Source organism: Talpa europaea, assembly GCF_964194135.1.
Source record: "Talpa europaea genome assembly, chromosome: 11".
NCBI classification, from domain to species: domain Eukaryota; kingdom Metazoa; phylum Chordata; class Mammalia; order Eulipotyphla; family Talpidae; genus Talpa; species Talpa europaea.
This window is the reverse complement of record NC_140078.1, coordinates 18,042,490-18,063,736: the sequence shown is the minus strand read 5'-3', so window position 1 is coordinate 18,063,736 and position 21,247 is coordinate 18,042,490. Positions and strand designations below refer to the sequence as shown.

General features: G+C 46.9%; 1 protein-coding gene across 2 annotated transcripts in view; it reads right to left on the bottom strand.

The window, feature by feature from the left end:
- Positions 1 to 21,015, bottom strand: part of HM13 (histocompatibility minor 13) — a gene marked incomplete at its 5' end in the record, with an annotated part of 43,141 nt that extends 22,126 nt beyond the window's left edge. The window contains 2 exons of one of the 2 annotated variants that reach the window (XM_084247170.1): positions 4,285 to 4,383; positions 20,798 to 21,015. In XM_084247170.1, coding sequence (XP_084103296.1) covers positions 4,285 to 4,383; positions 20,798 to 20,980 — 282 coding nt within the window. The remainder of the gene's footprint in view (positions 1 to 4,284; positions 4,384 to 20,797) is intronic. The other variant, XM_084247169.1, reaches the window with a different exon arrangement.
- Between the last annotated feature and the right edge of the window lie 232 nt (positions 21,016 to 21,247).

Here is a 21,247-nt window from a genome sequence, read left to right as displayed (position 1 = left end):
GATGGAGTCTCACGGGAGGGAATATGTGCCATTGTATGGGGCGTAGGCGTGTGGCTGCTCTCAAGCAGGGCTGCAGACTCTGTAAATCCCTGTCCGATGGCGTCACTCCCCTGCTTAAAGTCTCTCAACAGCTTCCCTCTGCTCTCACATGTGCAAGGCCCAAGCCCTCCCCTGCCTCTCAGGCTCTCTGGTGACCACTGCAGACCTCCCTGGCTGCCACTCACGCCACACGTGCTCGTTTTACATGCTGTGGCAACACTGGCATTTTCGCATGGCCTTTTCGCGCCACAGTCCCATCCACGGGCAGCCCGTGCACATGGTCCACTGCCAGAGTGGTTCCCCTCCTGCCACCCCGGCCATTCCTGCTTAGTCTTCTGCAGCTCCCACCTCAGAGCAGCCTTTCTGGACATAAGCGTCCCCTCCTTAAGCGATTTACTCCCCCTCCTTAAGCGACATAAGCGATTTACTCATCGCTTATTATGTGCAGGGCATTTGCTAGCCACTGGGGGACATGGTAAGGAAGAGGGCAGAAGAGCCTCTGTCCTCATGGAGTTCAAGTGCCAGTAAGTGTAAAGGAATCTGAAAAGAAATAAATATGCAACACCCTCAGGTGGTGATGGGTGCTAAGAAGCAAAGCAAGGCGAGCAGAGTGAAGGATGAGAGCTGCTATTTTTGTCAGGTCGCCAGGGAGGACACTTAGCAAGATAATGGAGCACCTGTGAGGATATTTTCGGGAAGAACATTTGAGGTAGGGGGGTGAGTGGAAAGGTCCAGTGTGCAGGGAACACTGAGAGCTACAGAGTCTTGGGCTGAGGGACTAGAAAGTGTCAGCAGATGAAGCTGGAAGGTGAGAGGGCGACAGGCCCTACAGCGCTTTGAAAAAGACTTCAGCTCCATCTGGGTGAGAGAGGCTGGTGCCGGAGGCCCAAGGGCTCTCGGTGGCAGCTGTGAAAGCCGGATCTCCACTGTTGTGCAGAAGGCCTGGGGAGGGGGCTGCTGAGTGGCAGGCTGAGGGCTGAGAGCAAGCGCAGGGTGGATGCCGGCTCCTGGGGCATTCGGCAGGGCAGCAAGGTGAAGGGAGGCACTGCCATGTGAGGCTGGGGCCTGGGCAGAAGCAAGGTTTCCCTCTACGCCGGTTTCCTATGCTCTCTTGGTACTACAGACCCTGCCGAGGACTGTAAGCCCCATTCATCTATGTGATTATTTGGTTGGCGTCTGTCCCCACTGTCAGCAAGGTGCTCCTTGAGGCAAGGGTGGGTCGGCTGCTTTTTTCATTGCAGTATCCCCAACACCGGACCTGGTGCAGAGCAGGCGCTCAGGAAGCATCTGTAGCACAACTGGCTGCATGAGCACCTCAGAATGCTGCGGGCACCAGTCCGTATGTGCTATGGAGATGAGGTGCTCTCTATGTTCCTTCAGGGCAGGCATGTGGGAAACATCGCTCTCTGGCTGCACCTCTGAGGTTGCTCTGACTCGAGGCATGCACTGTGCAGCAAGTCCCACTTTCCTCTGCGCTTTACCCGCCAGCTAGTCAGAGCCACACTGGCACTGGAACTACTTGGAGTAGGAGTACAGGGCATGGGGCCTGGGGCCTGGGTCTGGCCCTCACCCAATGCTTCGATGTCTTATCCCATTTTAATGGTCTAGTTTACTCCAATTTCTTCCTTTACTTATTTTTCTTATGCTGCTAGATTTAATTTCTATCAGCTGCCTCAAAGCATCTGTTTTAAATGAACTGGGAGAAAGTAATTTTATGAGTTGGATAAATGTTACAAACTCCAGTGCCCTGCCAGGAGGAGCAGAAAAGGGGTAAGACACACTGTTTTTTTTTTTTTGTTTTGTTTTGTTTTTAAAGATTTATCTATCCATGCATACAAGAGCTGGGGTACAGGCCAGAGATGCGGGGGGTGAGAGAACTCACCAGAGACAGAGTGGGGAACAGAACAGGGAGACTGACTGAAACACACTGCTGAGGGGAGCAGCAGGTGAGACAGGAGAGGTCTGCTGCGCCATGTGGGTTGCTCCCTGGCCGGCCAGGAATCAAACTCGTGCTGCAGAGGCTGTGGATTGCCCCACAGTGGGGTGCTTAACCCCTTGCACCACCAGGGAGGCCCAAGAGCCACTGTTAAGCAAACCCACCAACCAGCTGTCAGTCTGGAGTTTGGGAGGAATCTGGGAGCTGTCGTCCAGGCAGCTGCCTTTCAGAAATCTCAGCATGGATGCTGTGGAGATGGGAGAGAGGCATACTGTATCCTGTGACACAAGGCAGGCTGGGGTTTACCTGCCTGGAAAGGGCAAGCTGGCCAAAAGGCATCCAGTGACTTAAAAGTGTTCACACTCTCTGCTGTCAGAAATTCCTTGCTGGAGAATCTAGCCTAAGGAAAGAACCCAAAATACTAAAAAAGTTAGAAGGTCTGGAGGCAAGGGCTTGGGTGTGTTTGGCTGGCACTAGCACAGCAGACTTGAGAAATATCTGCCAAAAACCAGGTCCAAGGCAAGGGGCCAGAGGTACACAGAGCCACAGCGAGATCTCACAGGCATGGGGACAGGAGGACAGAACGGAGGACGGAGGCCACACCGCACAGCTCCACTGTGGAAACCGACTCCCACTCAACACACACATCTCCCATGGCAGAACTTTTATGCGGACACATACACACCTAAGGACATAAATCAAACGCATTAGAGCAGGCACCTTTGGCGAAGGAAATGAAGGTGGGAATGGAGGTGAGCATTAGTGGTGTAAGGGGAGGAAGAACAAGGAGGTGGCTTGGCATGGACCAATGACGACGTGCTATGAACCAATGCACTTGACAGACAAGTTCAACTCTTCACCCGAGGCCCAGCAAAAATAAACAAACCAATGACTACCTAAAGTTATCTGATGCACTCTCTTTAAAAGAGTAAAAACCATAATGGCCTTTCTGTTTAAGGGAGAGGGGTTGCTGCAAGTATCTGGTGAGGGAGTGATGGGAACAGTATTAAAAATTGTTTTTGACTCACATTGATAAAAATAAAAAGTTGTAATGCTACGCAGTGCAGGTGGGAGTACAGGGGAGCTGGCACACTGGCAGCTGTTAGAAGAAATGTCACCAGCACTTGCTCAGCTGGCCTGGACATCCTACTGCAGATGTCACTGAAAACAAGTGCTGAGGGGGCAGCACACGCAACCCCTCAGGGCACTTCCCTAACTCAGAGCCATGAGCAGCTCCAAGGAAAAGCAGACAGATTTCACTACGCTGATACAAAAATATCTCCAGGGTAAGAATTGAATGTGTGATGTGTGTTTTTGTTTTTAGAATTTAACGTAAACAAAGATGTACGCAAAATAGAAACTATTTTGGGGAGAGGATTTTTGATTCATTTGTATCTTCCCTTAGTTGGAAAAATTCTTCACCGAGTACATGTATTTTTAAAATGTAAATTAAAACTCATCCTTGAGGAATATTCAATGATCAGGACAAAAGTGCTTGTGACATGCTATTAATAAAACCAAAGGACACAACACGACAGTTACCATGATTAAAATTATGTTAAGAATATGCTTATTAAAAGCCTGAAAGAAGCTATGCCAAAGCGATTCTCTCTTTGTACTTTTCCCTCTCTCAGTATTTCTCCTTTAAGTTTTCTCTATATCCTACTTTCATAGTCAGAAAGCAATACCTGTTATAGAAAAAAAAAAAAAAAGGTTTGAGGAGCGTTTGCAGTAAGATGAGAAAATGCCGATGATGTGAGTGGAGGGAGTGGAGAAGCAGCTAGAGACAGGCGCCACGTGGTCACGGCTGGGGACCATGCACAGGGAAGAAGAGCGAAGGACACACCTCCAAAGGGAATCTGTGACTGTCTCTGGTAGTGGGGTTTTGGATGACTGCTGTTTTTCCCTTTTTACTTTTCTGTGTTTTCCAGGTTTTCAACACTGAGCCTGTGTAACTTTTATTGGGAAAGTAAACCTCGATAAATTAAAAAAAAAAAAAAAAAAGAAAGCAATTAGTATGGTAGAGGTATGTCAGAGACACAAGCTATCCCCATCCCGATATAAATGGAATGATGAGACCAAACTGGTGTCAAGGAAACAAAACAAAAAGCTACCCGAGAAATGCAGACCAGTGGGAAGGAGTTCCAAACACCAAGGTGCTTGTTTCTGGGTACGGGGCCCGAGGTCAAGTACTATTTTGTCCTGTTCTATATTTTCTATAAATGAACATGCATGTCTCCTGTGATGAGAAAAAGAAAAGAAAAGGAAGTCACTTAAACCGAATGACACGCAGGTGGCAAAGGACTTACCTTGAAAAAGAGGTAGAGCCCCAGGAGCGTGCAGCTGGCGATGATAGGGAACCGGGCAGCGTCCCGGCTGGTGATGGTCTCCGGCATGTCCGAGGGGCTCTGGAAATGAGAAGCAGGGTGCTCTGTGAGCAGGGGTGTGGTTCTGGTCACAAGGGCTGCGTTCTGGTGAGGATTTGATACCCCCATAGCTCATACATCTCCATAGGCTCTAGCATGGAGGCTCAGAGAGCCAACAGGCTGCCCTCAGGGCTTCCCACGGCTTCTGACTTGACACTTTTGTTAGTGGAGTTCCCAGCTAGGTTGCTGCCTACCCACCCTGGGGCAAGAGGCTCTGATCCGGTAGGTCATTTTACCACTGAGGAGATCGGGACCTTGAGAGGGACAGTCCAGGGCCGATGGAGCCAGTGTGTGGCAGGCCTGGGGAGAAGGTCTAGGGCAGAAGCAGGGATAGTATGTAGCAACGGAAAGAAAACTCCTGGAAAACTGGAAAACAGGGCAGCCTTAGCCCTCATGAGAACCATTTCCAATTTTCTATGGATTAGCTAAGAGGTGAGCAGGATTACTTTTACTCAGCAAGTAGTGAGTGGAAATAATCCCACAATAAAAAAAAACTGACAATGGCTGAAACTAAACATGGGAAGATACTAACTGCAAAGAGAAGTAACTCTTGACAAAATGCAAACTTAAGAAATTTAACTGGGGGAGGAGGGCGGAGCAACATGGCGGCGAGGAGACGCTGTGAGTAAGATCTCCCATTAAAAAAAGTTAATAGGGAGGAAAAGCGGCAGGTCCCAGTGAGAACTGGGACACGGAAGATAAACGGGTGACCCCAGCAAACTACCCGAAGAAGAAAGTGGCCATAAAAGAGGACCAGAAGGGAGGAAAGCGCAGAACCCTGCTCCCCTCCCCCACCCACAGAGTCGGCACTCTCCGACCAGCAGAGAGGAGGAAAACAACACACTAAAACGACCAACAAGAACAAACTATGCAGCAAGCGGGACTGTGAGTGGAAAGGAACTATTGCAGCCACCACACCCCGTGAACGGGAGCTGCGGAGAACCCTGCAGGATTCGCTGTGGAGGAGAGCTCCAGGCACCATTAAACAGAGACCCCGCCCCCCAGGAGGAGGCCAGGACCAGCACACAGCCCCGGGCCGCCCGGTAAGCTTGCACGGAAAAGCTGCGTGCTGGAAAAGCAAACGCGGATCGGGATCGGGATTGGGATTGCGCGGAAAAGCGGCGTGCTGGAAAAGCAAACGCGGATCGGGATCAGGATAGCGCGGAAAAGCAGCGTGGTTGAAAAGCAAACGTGGATTGGGATCGCGGCTGCCCAGGTCCCTGCGCCTGCGACCTAGGCTTGCAGGGAGACGCGCGCGAAGACCCTCACTGAGGTGAAAGTCCCTCACTGAGTATCCAGGAACCAGGCACCCAGGCACGGGAGCGGGGTGCAAAAGACGCCATTCTGAGGACAATGAACTGGGCTACAGCCCGCGTCCTGGACCTGAGGGCTTTGGAACTGAGATCCGGAGCACAAAATTTGGGGCGTGGGTTCTCCACGACGGTGGGGCACAAGGCAGACACAGCACCCCAAAGCCATTGAGGTTTACCCTACCATTCCCGCTCTGTTTCCTGTCCCACGGGGTGAAAAAAAAAAATAAAAAAAAACAGCTCCCCAAGGGCTCTAGGAGAGATCTCTGGCGCCACCTAGCGACTTGAAACCAGCAGAGGCTCCTGGAGGAGCCAGTAGCCAGCTGGGAAGTTAGCCCACGCTGGGCCCCAGCCGACCAGTAGTCTGAGCCCACGGGGGAGCGAATACCCAAAGCCGGGGCAGACCAGGCGCGCAGAAGAGTGTGCCTGAGACTGGACACGCAGGGAGTGTGTCCCGCATCGCCATTTTAGAACAGGGACATTTCTTCAGTAAAGACTGCCTGCAGAAGGCTCCCTCAGGAGCCAGAGGTGAGCCGGGGAAGTTCGCCCACACCAGAACACCTCTGGCCTGCAGTCCAAGCCCAGAGGGGGAGAGGGAACCCACCACAGGGGCAGACCAGGAGCACAGGGGAGTGTGTCCCCACATCGGCATTTTAGAACAGGGACCCTTCTTCAGTAAAGATTGCTTGAAACTGACAGATGGCTCCCGGAGGAGCCAGAGGGGAGCAGAGAAGCTCACCCAAGATGCCGGCCAGTCCCAGCAACACAGTGTCCCAACGCATACGGCAAATTAGAAAACAGACAGTAGGGAGTAGAAGAACCACACACAACATAGCAACTCCTCAGGGAAGAAGCACACCAAAAAAGAAAACCAGCCCCCAGATTGCAACGACAGTAACTTTGAAGAACTTCTGAGCCTTCCAGAAAAAGAATTTAAAATTGCCATGATTAAAAAAATGACAGAACTCATTAAGGAAAACAATGATAAGGGAAAAATAATCAACGATCAGAAGAATGATAGAGTCCCTAAAGAGGGAAGTAAAAGAAATGCAGGAGATCAAAGAATTAATGGAAGAACTAAAGAATTCTGGGAAAAGCAATGAAAGCAGAATAGATGAAATGGAAGAACAAATAAGTTCTCTTGAAGACACAGAAATAAAAAGAACCAAAACAGAAAAGGAAAGAGAAGTACGAAAAAAAAAAAAAAGAAAGAAAGAAAGAGAAGTACGAAGGAAAAAGAACGAAGAAAGACTTCGGGAACTATCGGACACCATGAGGAAAGGAAATATAAGAGTTATAGGAATACCAGAAGGAGAGGAGAGAGATGTAGGAACAGAAAAAATATTCCAGGAGATAATTGAAGAGAACTTCCCAAATGTGAAGAAGGAGCTGAAAATTGATATACAAGAAGCAAGAAGAACACCAAACTTCCATGACGAAAGGAAAAATACAGCAAGACACATAATAGTGAAGCTCCCAAGAATCCAGGACAAGGAAAAAATAATGAAGCTGACAAGAGGGAAGAAACAAATAACATTCAAAGGAAAACCAATCAGGCTGACATCAGACTTCTCTGAAGAAACACTACGGGCAAGGAGAGAGTGGAAGAACAAAGTCAATAGACTCCAAGAAAACAGATGTCAACCAAGAATACTCTATCCCGCAAAGCTTTCCTTCCTCTATGAAGAAAGAATAAGGACCTTCCCAGACAAACAGAAACTATGGAACTTCATTACCAATAAACCCCCACTCCAAAAAATACTACAAGGAATCCTAAAGCCAGAACCTCAGAGGGACGAATAACAATGAAAGAAGGCAAGGAAAAAAAAAAGATATTAAAAGAATAAATAAAATCAAAGGAAAGACAAACACAATGGCAAATACAGATGCTAACATATCAATATTAACCCTAAATGTAAATGGACTAAACTCTTCAATAAAAAGACACAGAGTTGCAGCCTGGATTAAGAAACAAAACCCAACCTTCTGCTGTCTCCAGGAAACACATTTAGCTACAAAAGATAAAAACAGACTCAAAGTTAAAGGATGGAAAACAATCCTACAAGCAAGTGGACCAAAAAAGAAAGCAGGAACAGCTATACTTATATCAGATAAAACAGATTTCAAACTCAAAAAAATAAAAAGGGATCCCAACGGTCACTACATTATGATCAAAGGGACAATACTTCAAGAAGAAATAACACTAATTAACATATACTCACCAAACGAAGGAACACCAAAATATATCAGACAACTGTTGTCATCTCTGAAAACAGACATCAGAGAAAACACATATGTAGTGGGAGACTTCAACACACCACTATCAACAATGGATAGATCAACAAGACAAAAAATAAGTAAAGAAACTAAAGCTCTAAATAAGGACCTAGAGCATTTGGGCTTAACAGACATCTATAGAACACTAAACCCCCCAAAAACGGAGTACACATTTTTCTCAAGTGCACACGGATCATTCTCCAGGATCGATCACATACTGGGGCACAAGACAAACATCAACAGATACACCAAGATTGAAATCATACCAACCATCTTTTCTGACCACGAAGGCATCAAGCTAGAAATAAACCATAAAAAGAAGGCAAGGAACTTTCCTACCTCATGGAGACTAAAAACCACACTACTGGAAGACCACTGGACTAATGAGGAGATCAAAGAGGAAATTAAAAAATTCTTTGAATTGAATGACAAGGAGGACACCAATATCCTAAATGTATGGGACGCAGCAAAAGCAGTAATAAGAGGAAAATATATAGCAATAGAAGCTCACATCAAGAAACAAGAAAGAACTCAAAGAAACAACCTAATCTCGAAGCTCAAAGACCTAGAAAAAGAACAACAAAAAAACCCCAAAACCAGTAGAAGAAAAGAAATAATAAAAACCAAAGCAGCAATAAATGAAATGGAAACTAAAAAAACAATCCAAAAGATTAATGAAACCAAGAGCTGGTTCTTCGAAAAAATCAATAAAATAGACAAACCCCTAGCCAAGCTCACAAAGGAAAAAAGGGAGAAAGCACAAATAAACAGGATCAGAAATGAAAGAGGAGAAATCACAACGGGCACAGCAGAAATAAAAAGAATAATCAGTAACTACTATGAAGAGTTGTATGGAAACAAGTTCAACAATCTAGAGGAGATGGACAAATTCCTACAACTCTACAATCACCCAAAGCTAGATAAAGAAGAAATAGAACACCTAAACAGACCAATTACAAGCAGCAAAATTGAAATGGTAATCAAAAACCTCCCCAAAAACAAAAGCCCAGGACCTGATGGATTTACAAACGAATTCTACCAAACATTCAGAGATGAATTGGTGCCTATCCTTCACAAACTCTTCCAAAAAATTGAGAAGGAAGAGACAATACCAAACACGTTCTATGAAGCCAACATTACACTAATACCAAAACAGAATAAGGACAACACAAAAAAGGAAAACTACAGGCCAATCTCCCTAATGAACACTGATGCAAAAATCCTCCACAAAATTTTAGCTATCAGAATCCAACAATATATCCATAAGATAATTCACCACGACCAAGTAGGATTCATTCCAGGGACACAAGGATGGTTTAACATCCGAAAATCAATCAACGTTATCCAACACATCAACAAAAAGAAATATAAAAACCATATGATAATATCAATAGATGCTGAGAAAGCTTTCGACAAAGTGCAACACCCATTCATGATAAAAGCCCTTGAAATTCTTGGGATACAAGGAACATACCTCAACATCATAAAGGCCATCTATGAGAAGCCAACAGCCAGCATCATTCTCAATGGTGAAAAGCTGGAAGCAATTCCATTAAGATCTGGAACAAGACAAGGATGCCCACTCTCACCACTGCTTTTCAATATAATACTGGAAGTCCTAGCCAGAGCAATAAGACAAGAGAAAGACATCCAAGGAATCCAAATAGGAAAAGAAGAAGTCAAACCATCACTATTTGCAGATGATATGATAATATACATAGAGAACCCCAAAAACTCCACAGAGAAACTAATTCAACTCATCAATCAGTTCAGTAAAGTGGCAGGATACAAAATCAACACACAAAAGTCAGTAGTCTTCCTATACACAAACAATAAATCTGAAGAAGAAGAAATCAAAAAAACCATCCCTTTTATTATTGAAACAAAAAAAAATCAAATATTTGGGAATAAATCTAACAAAAGAGGTAAAGGACCTATACAAAGAAAACTATAAAACACTGTTAAAAGGAATAGAAGAAGACACAAAGAAATGGAAAGACATCCCCTGCTCATGGATTGGAAGAATAAACATTATTAAAATGGCCATCCTACCAAAAGCAATATACAGATTCAATGCTATTCCAATCAAAATTTCAATGTCATTCTTCAAAGAAATAGAACAATTATTGATGAAATTCATATGGAATCACCAAAAACCCCGAATTGCCAAAGCTCTCCTGAAAAAGAAAGAAGGGAATGGAGGCATCACACTCCCAGACTTCAAACTATACTACAAAGCCATAATCATCAAAACTGCATGGTATTGGAACAAGAACAGACATACAGACCAATGGAATTGAATAGAAAATCCAGAAATAAACCCACAGATTTATGGTCAACTAATCGTTGACAAAGGAGCAAAGACTATGCATTGGAGCAAAGAAAGTTTGTTCAATAAATGGTGCTGGGAAAACTGGGTTGCTACATGCAAAAGAATGAAGCTTGACCACTACCTCACATCATACACAAAAATCAACTCAAAATGGATTAAAGAACTAGACATAAGACCTGAAACCATAAAATATATAGAAGGAAATATAGGCGAAACACTACGTGATTTGCACATCAAAGACATCTTTACAGACACATCACCCAAAGCAGTGATAGTGAAGGCAAAGATAAACAGCTGGGACTACATCAAATTAAAGAGCTTCTGCACAGCAAAAGAGACAATAACAAAAACAAAGAGAAACCCCACTGACTGGGAGAACATTTTTGCACCCAACACTAATGATAAAGGACTGATCACAAAAATCTGCAAAGAGCTGATGAGACTCAACAACAACAAAGAAAATAACCCAGTCAAAAAATGGGCAGAAGAGCTAAAAAGAGACTTCTCTGAAGAGGAAATGCAAATGGCCAACAGGCATATGAAAAAATGTTCAACATCACTTGTCATCAGGGAAATGCAAATCAAAACTACCATGAGATACCATCTTACACCAGTGAGAATGGCACATATTAAAAAAACTAGCAACAACAAATGTTGGCGAGGTTGTGGAGAAAAAGGAACTCTCCTGCACTGTTGGTGGGAGTGCAAACTGGTCCAACCACTATGGAGAACTGTGTGGAGATTTCTGGACCTACTAAACATAGAGCTTCCATATGATCCAGCAATTCCACTCCTAGGTATTTACCCAAAGGACACAGAAACATCAATTCCAAAGAGCACCTGCACCCCTATGTTTATAGCAGCACTGTTTACAATAGCTAAGCTTTGGAAACAGCCCAAATGCCCAAAAATAGATGACTGGATCAAGAAGATGTGGTACATATATACCATGGAATATTACTCAGCATTCAAAAAAGATAAACACATGCAATTTGCAGCAACATGGATGGCACTGGAAGGGATCGTGCTCAGTGAAATAAGCCAAAAAGAAAAAGAAAAATACCGGATGGTCTCACTCATAGCAGGAATCTAGAAAACTTAAATAAGGGACCAGGAAAATGAATAACTATAAGAAAGTGAAAATCAAAATCAACAAAAAACTATGAACCAGAGACACTTTTTGGGGGGTGGGGGGCGGGAGGGGAGGGATTGGGGTCAGAATGGGGGGGTTGCAATTGTATGGGGAATAAAAAAATAAAATTTATTATAAAAAAAAAGAAATTTAACTGGGGAAAAAAATTTAACTGGAGAAAACTAAATCTGGTTAAGAGTAAAACCACAATTAAATCTACAATGGCAGATGTTATGGTTGGCAAGAATGTGATCTGGGTAAAGAGCTGATGGGAGATAAATATTTACACAAAAAAGACTGAATGCAATCAAAATAACTTCAGTATTATAAAAATGGAAAAAGTTGGAACAGGAATAACAATGCAACATAGGGATTAAATCAGCTTCAGAGAATTCACGCCAAATTCTTTCTAACGAAAATCCATCAATAGTAGTGTTTCTGGTTTATATTTATATTTATATTAAAACAGAGTCAAAAGTTTTCATGATCATAATTCTCTCCAGGGTCTCTGCTAGGCAAAATCTTCACAGTCCTCCCAACAAATGTCACTGCCATGAAGTCTTTCCAGATGTCCTCAGTGGGAAAGCCTGCTGTCCCAACTATAATACCCACTATTTGGTATCACTGCCACTCAAGGTCCCAGCAATGCCAGATCAGTCTTCCGCTCAGCCAAAGTGAAGTTCTCTCAAGAGCCAAGGCTCATCAGCGCCTGGGACTCCACCTTCCCTACGGCCATCCTGTAAATAAGGCACCAGCCTCGCCAGAGGAGGGATCCTGTTCAGCAGCAGTCTCACCAGTGTTCCGGCTTGTAGCTGCCTCTTAAAAATCAACTGGACAGGGCCTCCCTAGTGGCGCAGCGGTTGAGCCCTGGGTTGCGAAGCTGCCCGCAGCCTCTGCAGCGCCGGTTCCATCCCCAGCTGCTCCCCGGCCACCAGAGGAGGGTCCCGCATGGCGTACAGACCTCTCCTGCCGCCAGCTGCTCCCCTCAGCAGTGTCCTTCGGTCCTTCTGCCTGCTCTGCTCCCCGCTCTGGCTCTGGCGAGTTTTCTCACCCTCCCGCGCTTCTGACTGTACCCAGTGCTTGTATAAATAAATAAATAAATCTTTAAAAAAAAAAAAAAAAAAGAAACAAGACTGATGGACATCTCAACAAAAGAGTTTATTAACCAGCTGGTCATTGTTCCTGCATAAGAAGTAACCTAGCAACTAGTCTATAATTATGTTATTTTCTCAACTAACTTACTTTCTCATACTTATGAAATCTCCTTCTTGGAAATGCATGATAAAGAGAATAATTTATGTTAATATTAGCTTTTAATTAACCATAGTACTTCCCACATGAGGCAACACTATAAATGATAAATTCCTTACATACATGAAAAACTAATATGTGTTACATAAAGAAAAACGTAAAACAGGTTAAAATCTATAAAATCTGATAAGCTGAAGAAGCCTTGGAAACAGAACAAGAAAAACTAGCTTAAAGAATGTCTTTCTGGGGCCTCCCCGGTGGCGCAGCAGTTGAGCACCGGGTTGCGAAGCTGCCCGTGGCCTCTGCGGCGCCAGTTCGATCCCCGGCTGCTCCCCGGCCACCAGAGGAGGGTCCCACATGGCGCGCAGACCTCTCCTGCCACCCGCTGCTCCCCTCAGTAGTGTACTTCGGTCCTTCTGCCTGCTCTGCTCCCCGCTCTGGTGAATTCTCTCACCCTCCTGCGCTTCTGACTGTACCCAGAGTATAAACAAACAAACAAACAAACAAACAAATAAAACATGCCTCTATAAAAAAAAAAAATGTCTTTCTGTGCAATCATAAATAATTATGTAGGTTTAGTTTTGTATAATCATTACCCTCAGATTGTTTTTTGTATTTTACTATGGAACACTGAACATGAAATAGTATATCTTGTATTAGTAATCAAATGTCACTGAGCAATGATTAAATTTTTTTTTTTTTTAAAAGAGGAATCCCTTCTTTTTATTTTTTAAGATTTATTTATTTATTTATTTATACAAGCACTGGGTACAGTCAGAAGCACGGGAGGGTGAGAGAATTCACCAGAGCCAGAGCAAGGAGCAGAGCAGGCAGAAGGACCGAAGTACACTGCTGAGGGGAGCAGAGGGCGGCAGGAGAGGTCTGCGCGCCATGTGGGACCCTCCTCCGGTGGCCGGGGAGCAGCCAGGGATCGAACTGGCGCTGCAGAGGCTGCGGGCAGCTTTGCAACCCAGCGCTCAACCGCTGCGCCACCGGGGAGGCCCAGCAATGATAAATTTTTATGTAATCCTATATTGTTAAAAAATGTATTAAAATGCATGATGATTTTGAGCACATTACATTCAGATCTTCACTCTTGAAGTGTGTCTGTCTGTCATTTATACGCCGAATCCTTGACCACCCTGCACAGTTTCTCATCCCTGGGTCGGCCCTGCCACTCTGCCGCTGAGCCGGTCACTGGCACATAAATAAATAAATCTTAAAAAAAAAAAGAAAATCTCTAAAGTATACTGAGATTTCATTTTTTATCAGAATGGCAAGAATCCATGTTTCATAACATACAGAGTTGGGGAGACCCTGGGGAGACACAGATACTCTCTCACCTGCTGCCAGGAGGGCTGGTTGGTCTTTCTGTAGCAAGCACCTTGGCAATAGATGGCACAATCACAAGTGCACATACCCTTTGACCAAGCAAGTCTATTTCTGGGAGCTTTTCCTACATTCACATATATGCAAAATGATGCATACAAAGTATATCCACAATGCTCATTGCTCTATTAGTGGCCTGCTGGGTGACTGAGGCTAATCATTTGCTCTCTGGGCCTCAGTTTACCCATCTGCCAGACAGGATGACAACCTCTTGCTTTACTTACCTCTAAGAGGGCAACTTCACATCAGATGTGATGTGAAAACTTGGCCAACTGTAAAGAACTATGACCCCATGTGGGTGGTGATTATCAGCGAGAGGTGAGTGGGAAGGCCCTTAACCTTAAGTTCCAGTGGCTGGTACCATATACCATGTACCAGTAGCACAAAAATAAATGAGACAGCTCCTCCTGACTTGGAAGAGTTCACAGGCAGGTAGGTCAAGACCTTGAGGTGTAAAGAGAACGTCACAAAACAGTGTGACACGTGATAAAGACACACACTGGTGTGATACGTGGTTTAGTGATGCATCAATGGTTGAGTGAGGGTGCTGATGTCAGTGGGCCTGGTCTGACTTCTGGCTCCGCTTCTTCCCAGTCGTGGGACCTTGGGAAAGTTATTCTCTCTTTCAGAGCCTCAATTTCTTCAGCCATAAATCTTGAGTTGTCTGGATTCTAAGTTTTGCACTGGAAGTACTTAAATGTTGTGCCTCGAGTGTTTCACCCCCGTTGTATAAACTGTTTGTATTAGCATTAAGTACAAGGGGATTGTGAGGGAGCAGACAGGACAGCACTCCTGCAGCGAAGTAGGGGAGTTTCTGCTCTTCGGCAAGAGCAGAAGCCACTCAAGCAAGGCCCTGAAGGTCAAGCACAGGGTCTGGTTAGTAGGAGGAGTCTGAGAGATACTGAGTTGAGGAGCAGCTCTAATGTAAGGGGAGTGCTGACCAGACAGGGCGCGGCTGGCACAGAGCACAGAAGCACCCGGTGTGAAGCCTGCATACTGGTTTTACTTACAACCAGTGCTATGGCTCATTTCTACGTGTTCTCTTCAACTCAGCCTCACTTCCCGGGGTGGGAAGAGGCTTGATATTATTTGATAATAAACCAAGGCTGGACAGATGCCCCACCATACAGAGGGATCTGATTTCCTCTGTGAGTGACTGTTATAAATATCTCATGCTGCAATGTTGAGTCAGATGGGACACTGGAAATCTGACTGCCAAGAACAGTGATAAGAATAACACCAACTGAGGGCTCTCTACGTGCTTTGCACAAATCCTCACAAAGCCTCCATGAAGCAGGTGCTTTTAATAGCGCCACTTTACAGGTAAGGAAACTGAGGCTCAGAGAGGTAATGTAACTTTCTTAAGATCATCAGCTGGAATGTGGCAGAACCAGGATTCAAACTGAGGCAGGCTGGTTCCAGAGCCCACACCCCTACATGACCTTTACTTTTCCTGTCTGGAAATTTCTGCTGGAAAGTTGTGACATGATGCTCAAGGAGCCTGTGACATTTCCGAGGAGTCAGCAAAAGAGTCTGAAGGCAGCAAAAGAGTCAAACTTCACATGTAGTTACAAAAATATTAAGAGTTGTTAGGAATCTCTACCAAGTTAATTTGGATTTTTTAACCAGATGCTTTTAGGCAAATCCAATAGCTCCTGAAATGCAAAACATGATTGGGGGGAGGGGGGCGCTGACACAAATAGCAGAAATAAATTTAGCTTCCAGTGACATTCTGGATATTTAGTTATGAGGGCGGAAGCAAAAGCGGTGAAGGAAGACATGCCCAGCCCGCAGGCACTGGCTCAGCCGGAGCTCTGGGAGTTGCGCTTCCAGGGCATGCCCTAGAAATGATCTAGAACTTGCAGACCATTCTGCCATTCTGTTGCTCCACCTGGCCACCCTTAGGTCTCCTCTCCTTACCACATTCACTCACTCCCCTTGTCATGATTCTGCTTCCAAGCATTTCTTGAACTCAGCCCTGCCCCTCATCCTCTGGCTCCCTGCTGCAGTCAGGTGCACAACCTCAGCAGCCCCTGCCCCTTCCTCTCAACACCTACGCTGCCAGGAGCTAGGCAGTCTCATAAACCAGCTCACAAACCTCTGGAGAATGGACCACTTAACTAGCCATTCAATAGGAACAGAGCTCACTGTTGGTGAGTGGACACTGGTATAGCCTCTAGTACCCATCTAAGACAGATATGCCAAATTCAAGGAATTTATCCTATGCTCTAAGTGTGAAAGAGCAAATGTACAAGGAGATTAAGTATGTAATAGCCAAAGATGGACATAACCTGAATGGTAAGCGGAGGACTCTAAAGCAGGGGTTCTCACACTTGAGCATGATCCGAATCAGCAGGCTTGTGAAAAGAGGTTGCTGGGCCCACCCTGAGCTTCTGACTCAGATTTTGCATTCCACCAAGTTCCCAGATGATGCTGATGAAGCTGCTCCAGGGCCAACACTTTGAGAACCACAGCTCTAAACAAACTATGGGGCCTAGGTGGGACACCACACAGTTGTCAAGACGACCGCTCCATGGCTGACATATTTGACACTCAATATATATATATTCAGTGAAAAAAGCAAGATGCAAATACACAACAAAATATGTTTTATCAAAAATAGGGGGGAAGGGCCTCCCTTGTGGCACAAGGGGTTAAGACGCAACCTATGAAGCTATCCGAAGCCTCTGCAGCACAAGTTCGATCCCTGGCCAGGGAGCTACCCACATGGTGCAGCAGACCTCTCCTGACTCGCCCGCTGTTCCTCTCAGCAGTGTATTTCAGTCAATCTGCCTGTTCTGTTTCCCACTCTGTCTCTGGTGAATCCTCTCACCCCTCATACCTCTGGCCTGTACCCCAGTTCTTGTATGCATAAATAAATAAATCTTTAAAAAAATAGTGGGGAAGCAAATTTATTTACTTGTAAAGGCCTAGAATCTCTTTGAATGTATAACCAAGAAACAGGGAACAGAAGCTGCGTCTGAGGAGGGAAAGTGGGCAGCTGAGTGGGTGGGAGACTTTTGCTGTGCCCCTCTCACCCCAGACCAGTTCTGTCCCATAGACATGTGTTACCCAGCTTCCTCACCATAAAACATGATAGGTCTACAAGTACTGACATAAGAAAATGACCAAGACACATTGGCAATGAAAAAAAAAAAAATCAAGTTGCAGAGTAATACGTACTATGTAACCCCATCAAAAACTTGTACACAGAAGTACATACAGGCATATTTGTGTTTGCATATATACAGAAAATGTTATGGAAAGTTACAGGCCGAACAGGTAATGCAATTACTTCTAATGACTAGTACACTGAGGATTTTGCTTTTACTTCAGCATTGCTAGAGTTTTTTCCATACATGCAAGTGTGTAGTAATTTTCTAACTATGAAGGTGAATCATTGTCTTCAGGATTCTGTACCTCAGGAAGGCTCCATCTGCCCTTCCCCTTCCCTGCCCACTCCCCAGCATCTTGTCACCACTCCTAAGACCTTCTGTTGGGCTCCCATCACATTACTCACTGCCTCCCAGACCACACCCTCTGGACCCAAGTCTCCCTCTTCCTTTTCTGCCTGCTGAATGCTCACTTGTCCACACAGACAACTGCTGCCTCCTCTAGCGGCACATCAGAACTCAGTTTAGCGGGCTGCCCACACAACTGCTTCTTGGTGACTGAGCTGTCATGGCAGGGTTTGACCTGGCACCTTTGGGACCCAGTTCAGGGCCTGCCACAGAGCAGAGGCATGACAAGTTAACTGAGGGACTCCTGTAAGTTACAGGTCAAGGGCCCCTGAAGCCATCTGACGTGCAGCACGAGCTGGGATTTACCCTCTTCTGGGAAGCAGGTGTCTGACAGGGATGGGCACTGCTGGAAGACTGTTCCTCCGAAGGCTGCTTCTTCCAGACCTGCTCCTGGACAGTCCACCTTCTCCTGCCACCATTTCACAACCCCGTCCCGCCTGTTAGGGCAGTTTGGCCCCAAGGAGAATTCTGTTCTCACTTGCCGTCTCTCGGCTGGCTTTTGGGGTCTGACATGAGCAGGAAACCAAAACTGCTAGGCTCCCAACCAACTTCTCTTGCCTTGCCAAATGACCAGGGAAGAAAAAGGGAATCATATGGCTTTCCCCAGGCCAATACGCCACTTGTGTGAGTCTGCAGAGGCAGCTGCATCAAGGAGACAGAGTCCTGGCCAGGGTTAGAGACACCAGGTTCCGCCCCTAATCGACAGAGTGATCTTGAGAAGTCATTCCTTTGACCCTCAGTTTTTTCTCTGTACAATGGGAGAGTAATTAAACTAGTTCTGCCTGTTGCACTTAATGGCTGTGAGAATCAAAGAGGGTAAAGGTTTTGGAAACTTTAGAATATCCTGGTTCTAGATGGTGGGAAGCTACTAAGGGTGTCTGCTCCATGCAGTTGTCCAGCCTCAGCCTGCAGGTGCTCGGCTGAGGTATTTAGAAGCTACCATGGGTCTAAAGCTCTTCTGCCCATACCCTCTGCTCCAGCCACATCAGACTTTCCACCATCTCCTGAACTGCCTTATACCTCTAATTTCCTCCTGGCTGAGACTCTACATCAAGGCTCAAGTCCTCCTCCAGCACCAAGCCTTCTCCCCTGCCCCAGGTGCACTCCCTCTCTCGTCCTAAACTCTGCAGCACTACACAGATCTAGTTATTCCTCCTTCATCCAGTCCCCCAAACTCCTAGGTGACAGAGTTCTGACTCACTTGGTAGCATCCCCTCACCAGAGACAACAGTGGAGTTTCAGGAAATTCTGTTTCCTGGAAGATGTTTTCTGAAGGGGTCAGTGATCTGCATGTGGAAAGCACCAAGGGGAATTACTTAATTTGGGGAACCCCTCAGATCAAACTGCCAGTCTTATAACCATGCTGCCCTTCACCTCCTTTGTCCTGATGTATTTCAGAGCTTCTCCCTGCACCAAGTGATAGTCCAAAGGGCATGGTAGGGAGGCTTATAGTCAACTGATTTCTGCCTAGATGAGGCAGAGCAGAAAGACAAATGGGGTCACCTAAGTCCTGCATGACCACGCCCCTTCGTGTGCGACCACAGATCCAATAGCAGAGTCTCGAATTCTGGGGAAGGAACGTGGCAGGCTTCAGTCACTGCTCAAATTGGTTAAAGTTTCAAGAACCTGGGGCCTCCCCGGTGGCGAAGCGGTTGAGCGCTGGGTTGAGAAGCTGCCCGCGGCCTCTGCGGCGCCGGTTCGATCCCCAGCTGCTCCCGGCCACCGGAGGAGGGTCCCGCATGGCGTGCAGACCTCTCCTGCCGCCCGCTGCTCCCCTCAGCAGTGTACTTCGGTCCTTCTGCCTGCTCTGCTCCCCGCTCTGGCTCTGGTGAATTCTCTCACCCTCCCACGCTTCTGACTGTACCCAGTGCATGTATAAACAAAACAAACAAACAAACAAACAAACAAATAAATAAATAACATGCCTCTATATATAAAAAAAAAATCTATAAAAAAAAAAAAGTTTCAAGAACCTGGGCTGGGGCAGTTTCAAAAGTGGCAGCTGCTCTGTGGGCTTGCCCGCCCTGGGTAAGACAGCTTCCTCTTAGGTTCAACATCAGGTCTGGTTGGGGGAGGAGCAGCAGGGAGCTGCAGATCAGGAGACTGTGAGCAGAGAGGGTGCTGCAAAGTGAGAAGTCATTGGTACAAGGGAAAAGAGAGTGGTGGTGGAAACGAAGTCAGGAGGTAGAATGTGCTGGGGTCCTCTAAGGTGGCCAGCGGTTGAGGAAGGCCAGGGCTAGGGTTGGCCCAGTCTCTTAAGAGTGGCCAAGAGCAGCTCAGTTACTGGGTGGATAGGTCCAAATTGGTGGAAGGACAGTCTTGGGGGCAGAGGGGGAAAAGTTTCTTTGAGGCCGGGTAAGGATCTGGGGTGAAACAAGGTCTGGGTTTAGCTGAGGGCAGGTGCAAAGCTGGCTGGTAGCAAGGAAGAAACCAGCAAAACTAGCGGTCTATATTTGGTTAAAAAGAGAGGCACCGGGATGCCAGGTCTTAAGGTCTGGCCAATTGGGAGTGGTTCCAGAAAGTGATACAGAAAACTGGGAGCTGTTCCTGGGTTAATTTTTTTGAGGGAAGGGCAAGGGCCTGATCTGGGGCTTCTGGGAAGGCACATCTGGGTCACAGATTCCAGTTAAATAGGTGTCAGTCTATGAATGGGCCTGGATGCTAGAATTTGGCCTGGGGTAGGTGAGGCAGGTTTCCCTACTGACGGATGACAGGAGATTGTACCATTCAGGCCTTCTCAGGACCAGTGTTCCATCAGGTTCAAAGTGGGGGTCGATCTAGCGCCCCAGATGAAATGGGGTTACTGCCCCCAGATAAGATGGGGTGACTGTCCCAGAACAGTTAGGGTTCGAATCTCAGTGCGAGGGCTGAATGACCCATGAGTGTTCCCGGCATGCAGCACAGAGGCGGCAATGTGTTGGGGTCCCAGTAGGGGTAGAAACCAGTCTCTATTCAGGAAGGTATCAACACCCGGCTCGCAGATCGGTGCCCAGATCCCGAGGCACCTAAGGCGAGCCCTGGGATGTGGGTCCGGGGTGGGGAGGAGGTGGTGCTGAATGCCGGGAGGGTCAGTGTCCGGGAAGAGGAGGTGTCTGTCCCGTTTAGGGCGGACGGAGCCGGGCCCGAGCGCCAGCCGCGTCTCGGGTGGCAGGGGACAGGCGCTGGGTTTGGCCGCTACCCCTACCTTGCCGCGGGCGCAGCGCACTGAACGCAGGGCGCCGAAGAAGATGGGCAGCAGCGCCATGAGCAGGAGGCTGCCGTAGGCCAGCGCGATGCCCTCGGGCGTGGACGGCGGGCGCGTCGTGCCGTTGGCCGGGCCGCTCGCCTCGGCGCTGCCGTTGTGCGGGTCGCTGAGGGCCGAATCCATGGTGAGGCTGCGCTCGGGTCCGACTCCGGTTCCGGCCGCTGCAGCACAGACGCGCAGAGGAAGTGGAGCGCAGCGGGGAAAGCCACGTTCCCCTAAAGAAACAGGAAGTGACGTGCCTCCCTCGCCGGCCCGCTCCGCTCGCGCGTTCGCGCCCCCCCGCCCGCACGCCCTCTAGCGGGAGCTGGGGGGGGTTGTCCCGGGCCGCTGGTTGCTAAGCAACTAGGAGCGGTCGGAAAGGACCGCGGGAATCCTGAGGTGGTGGCCGGA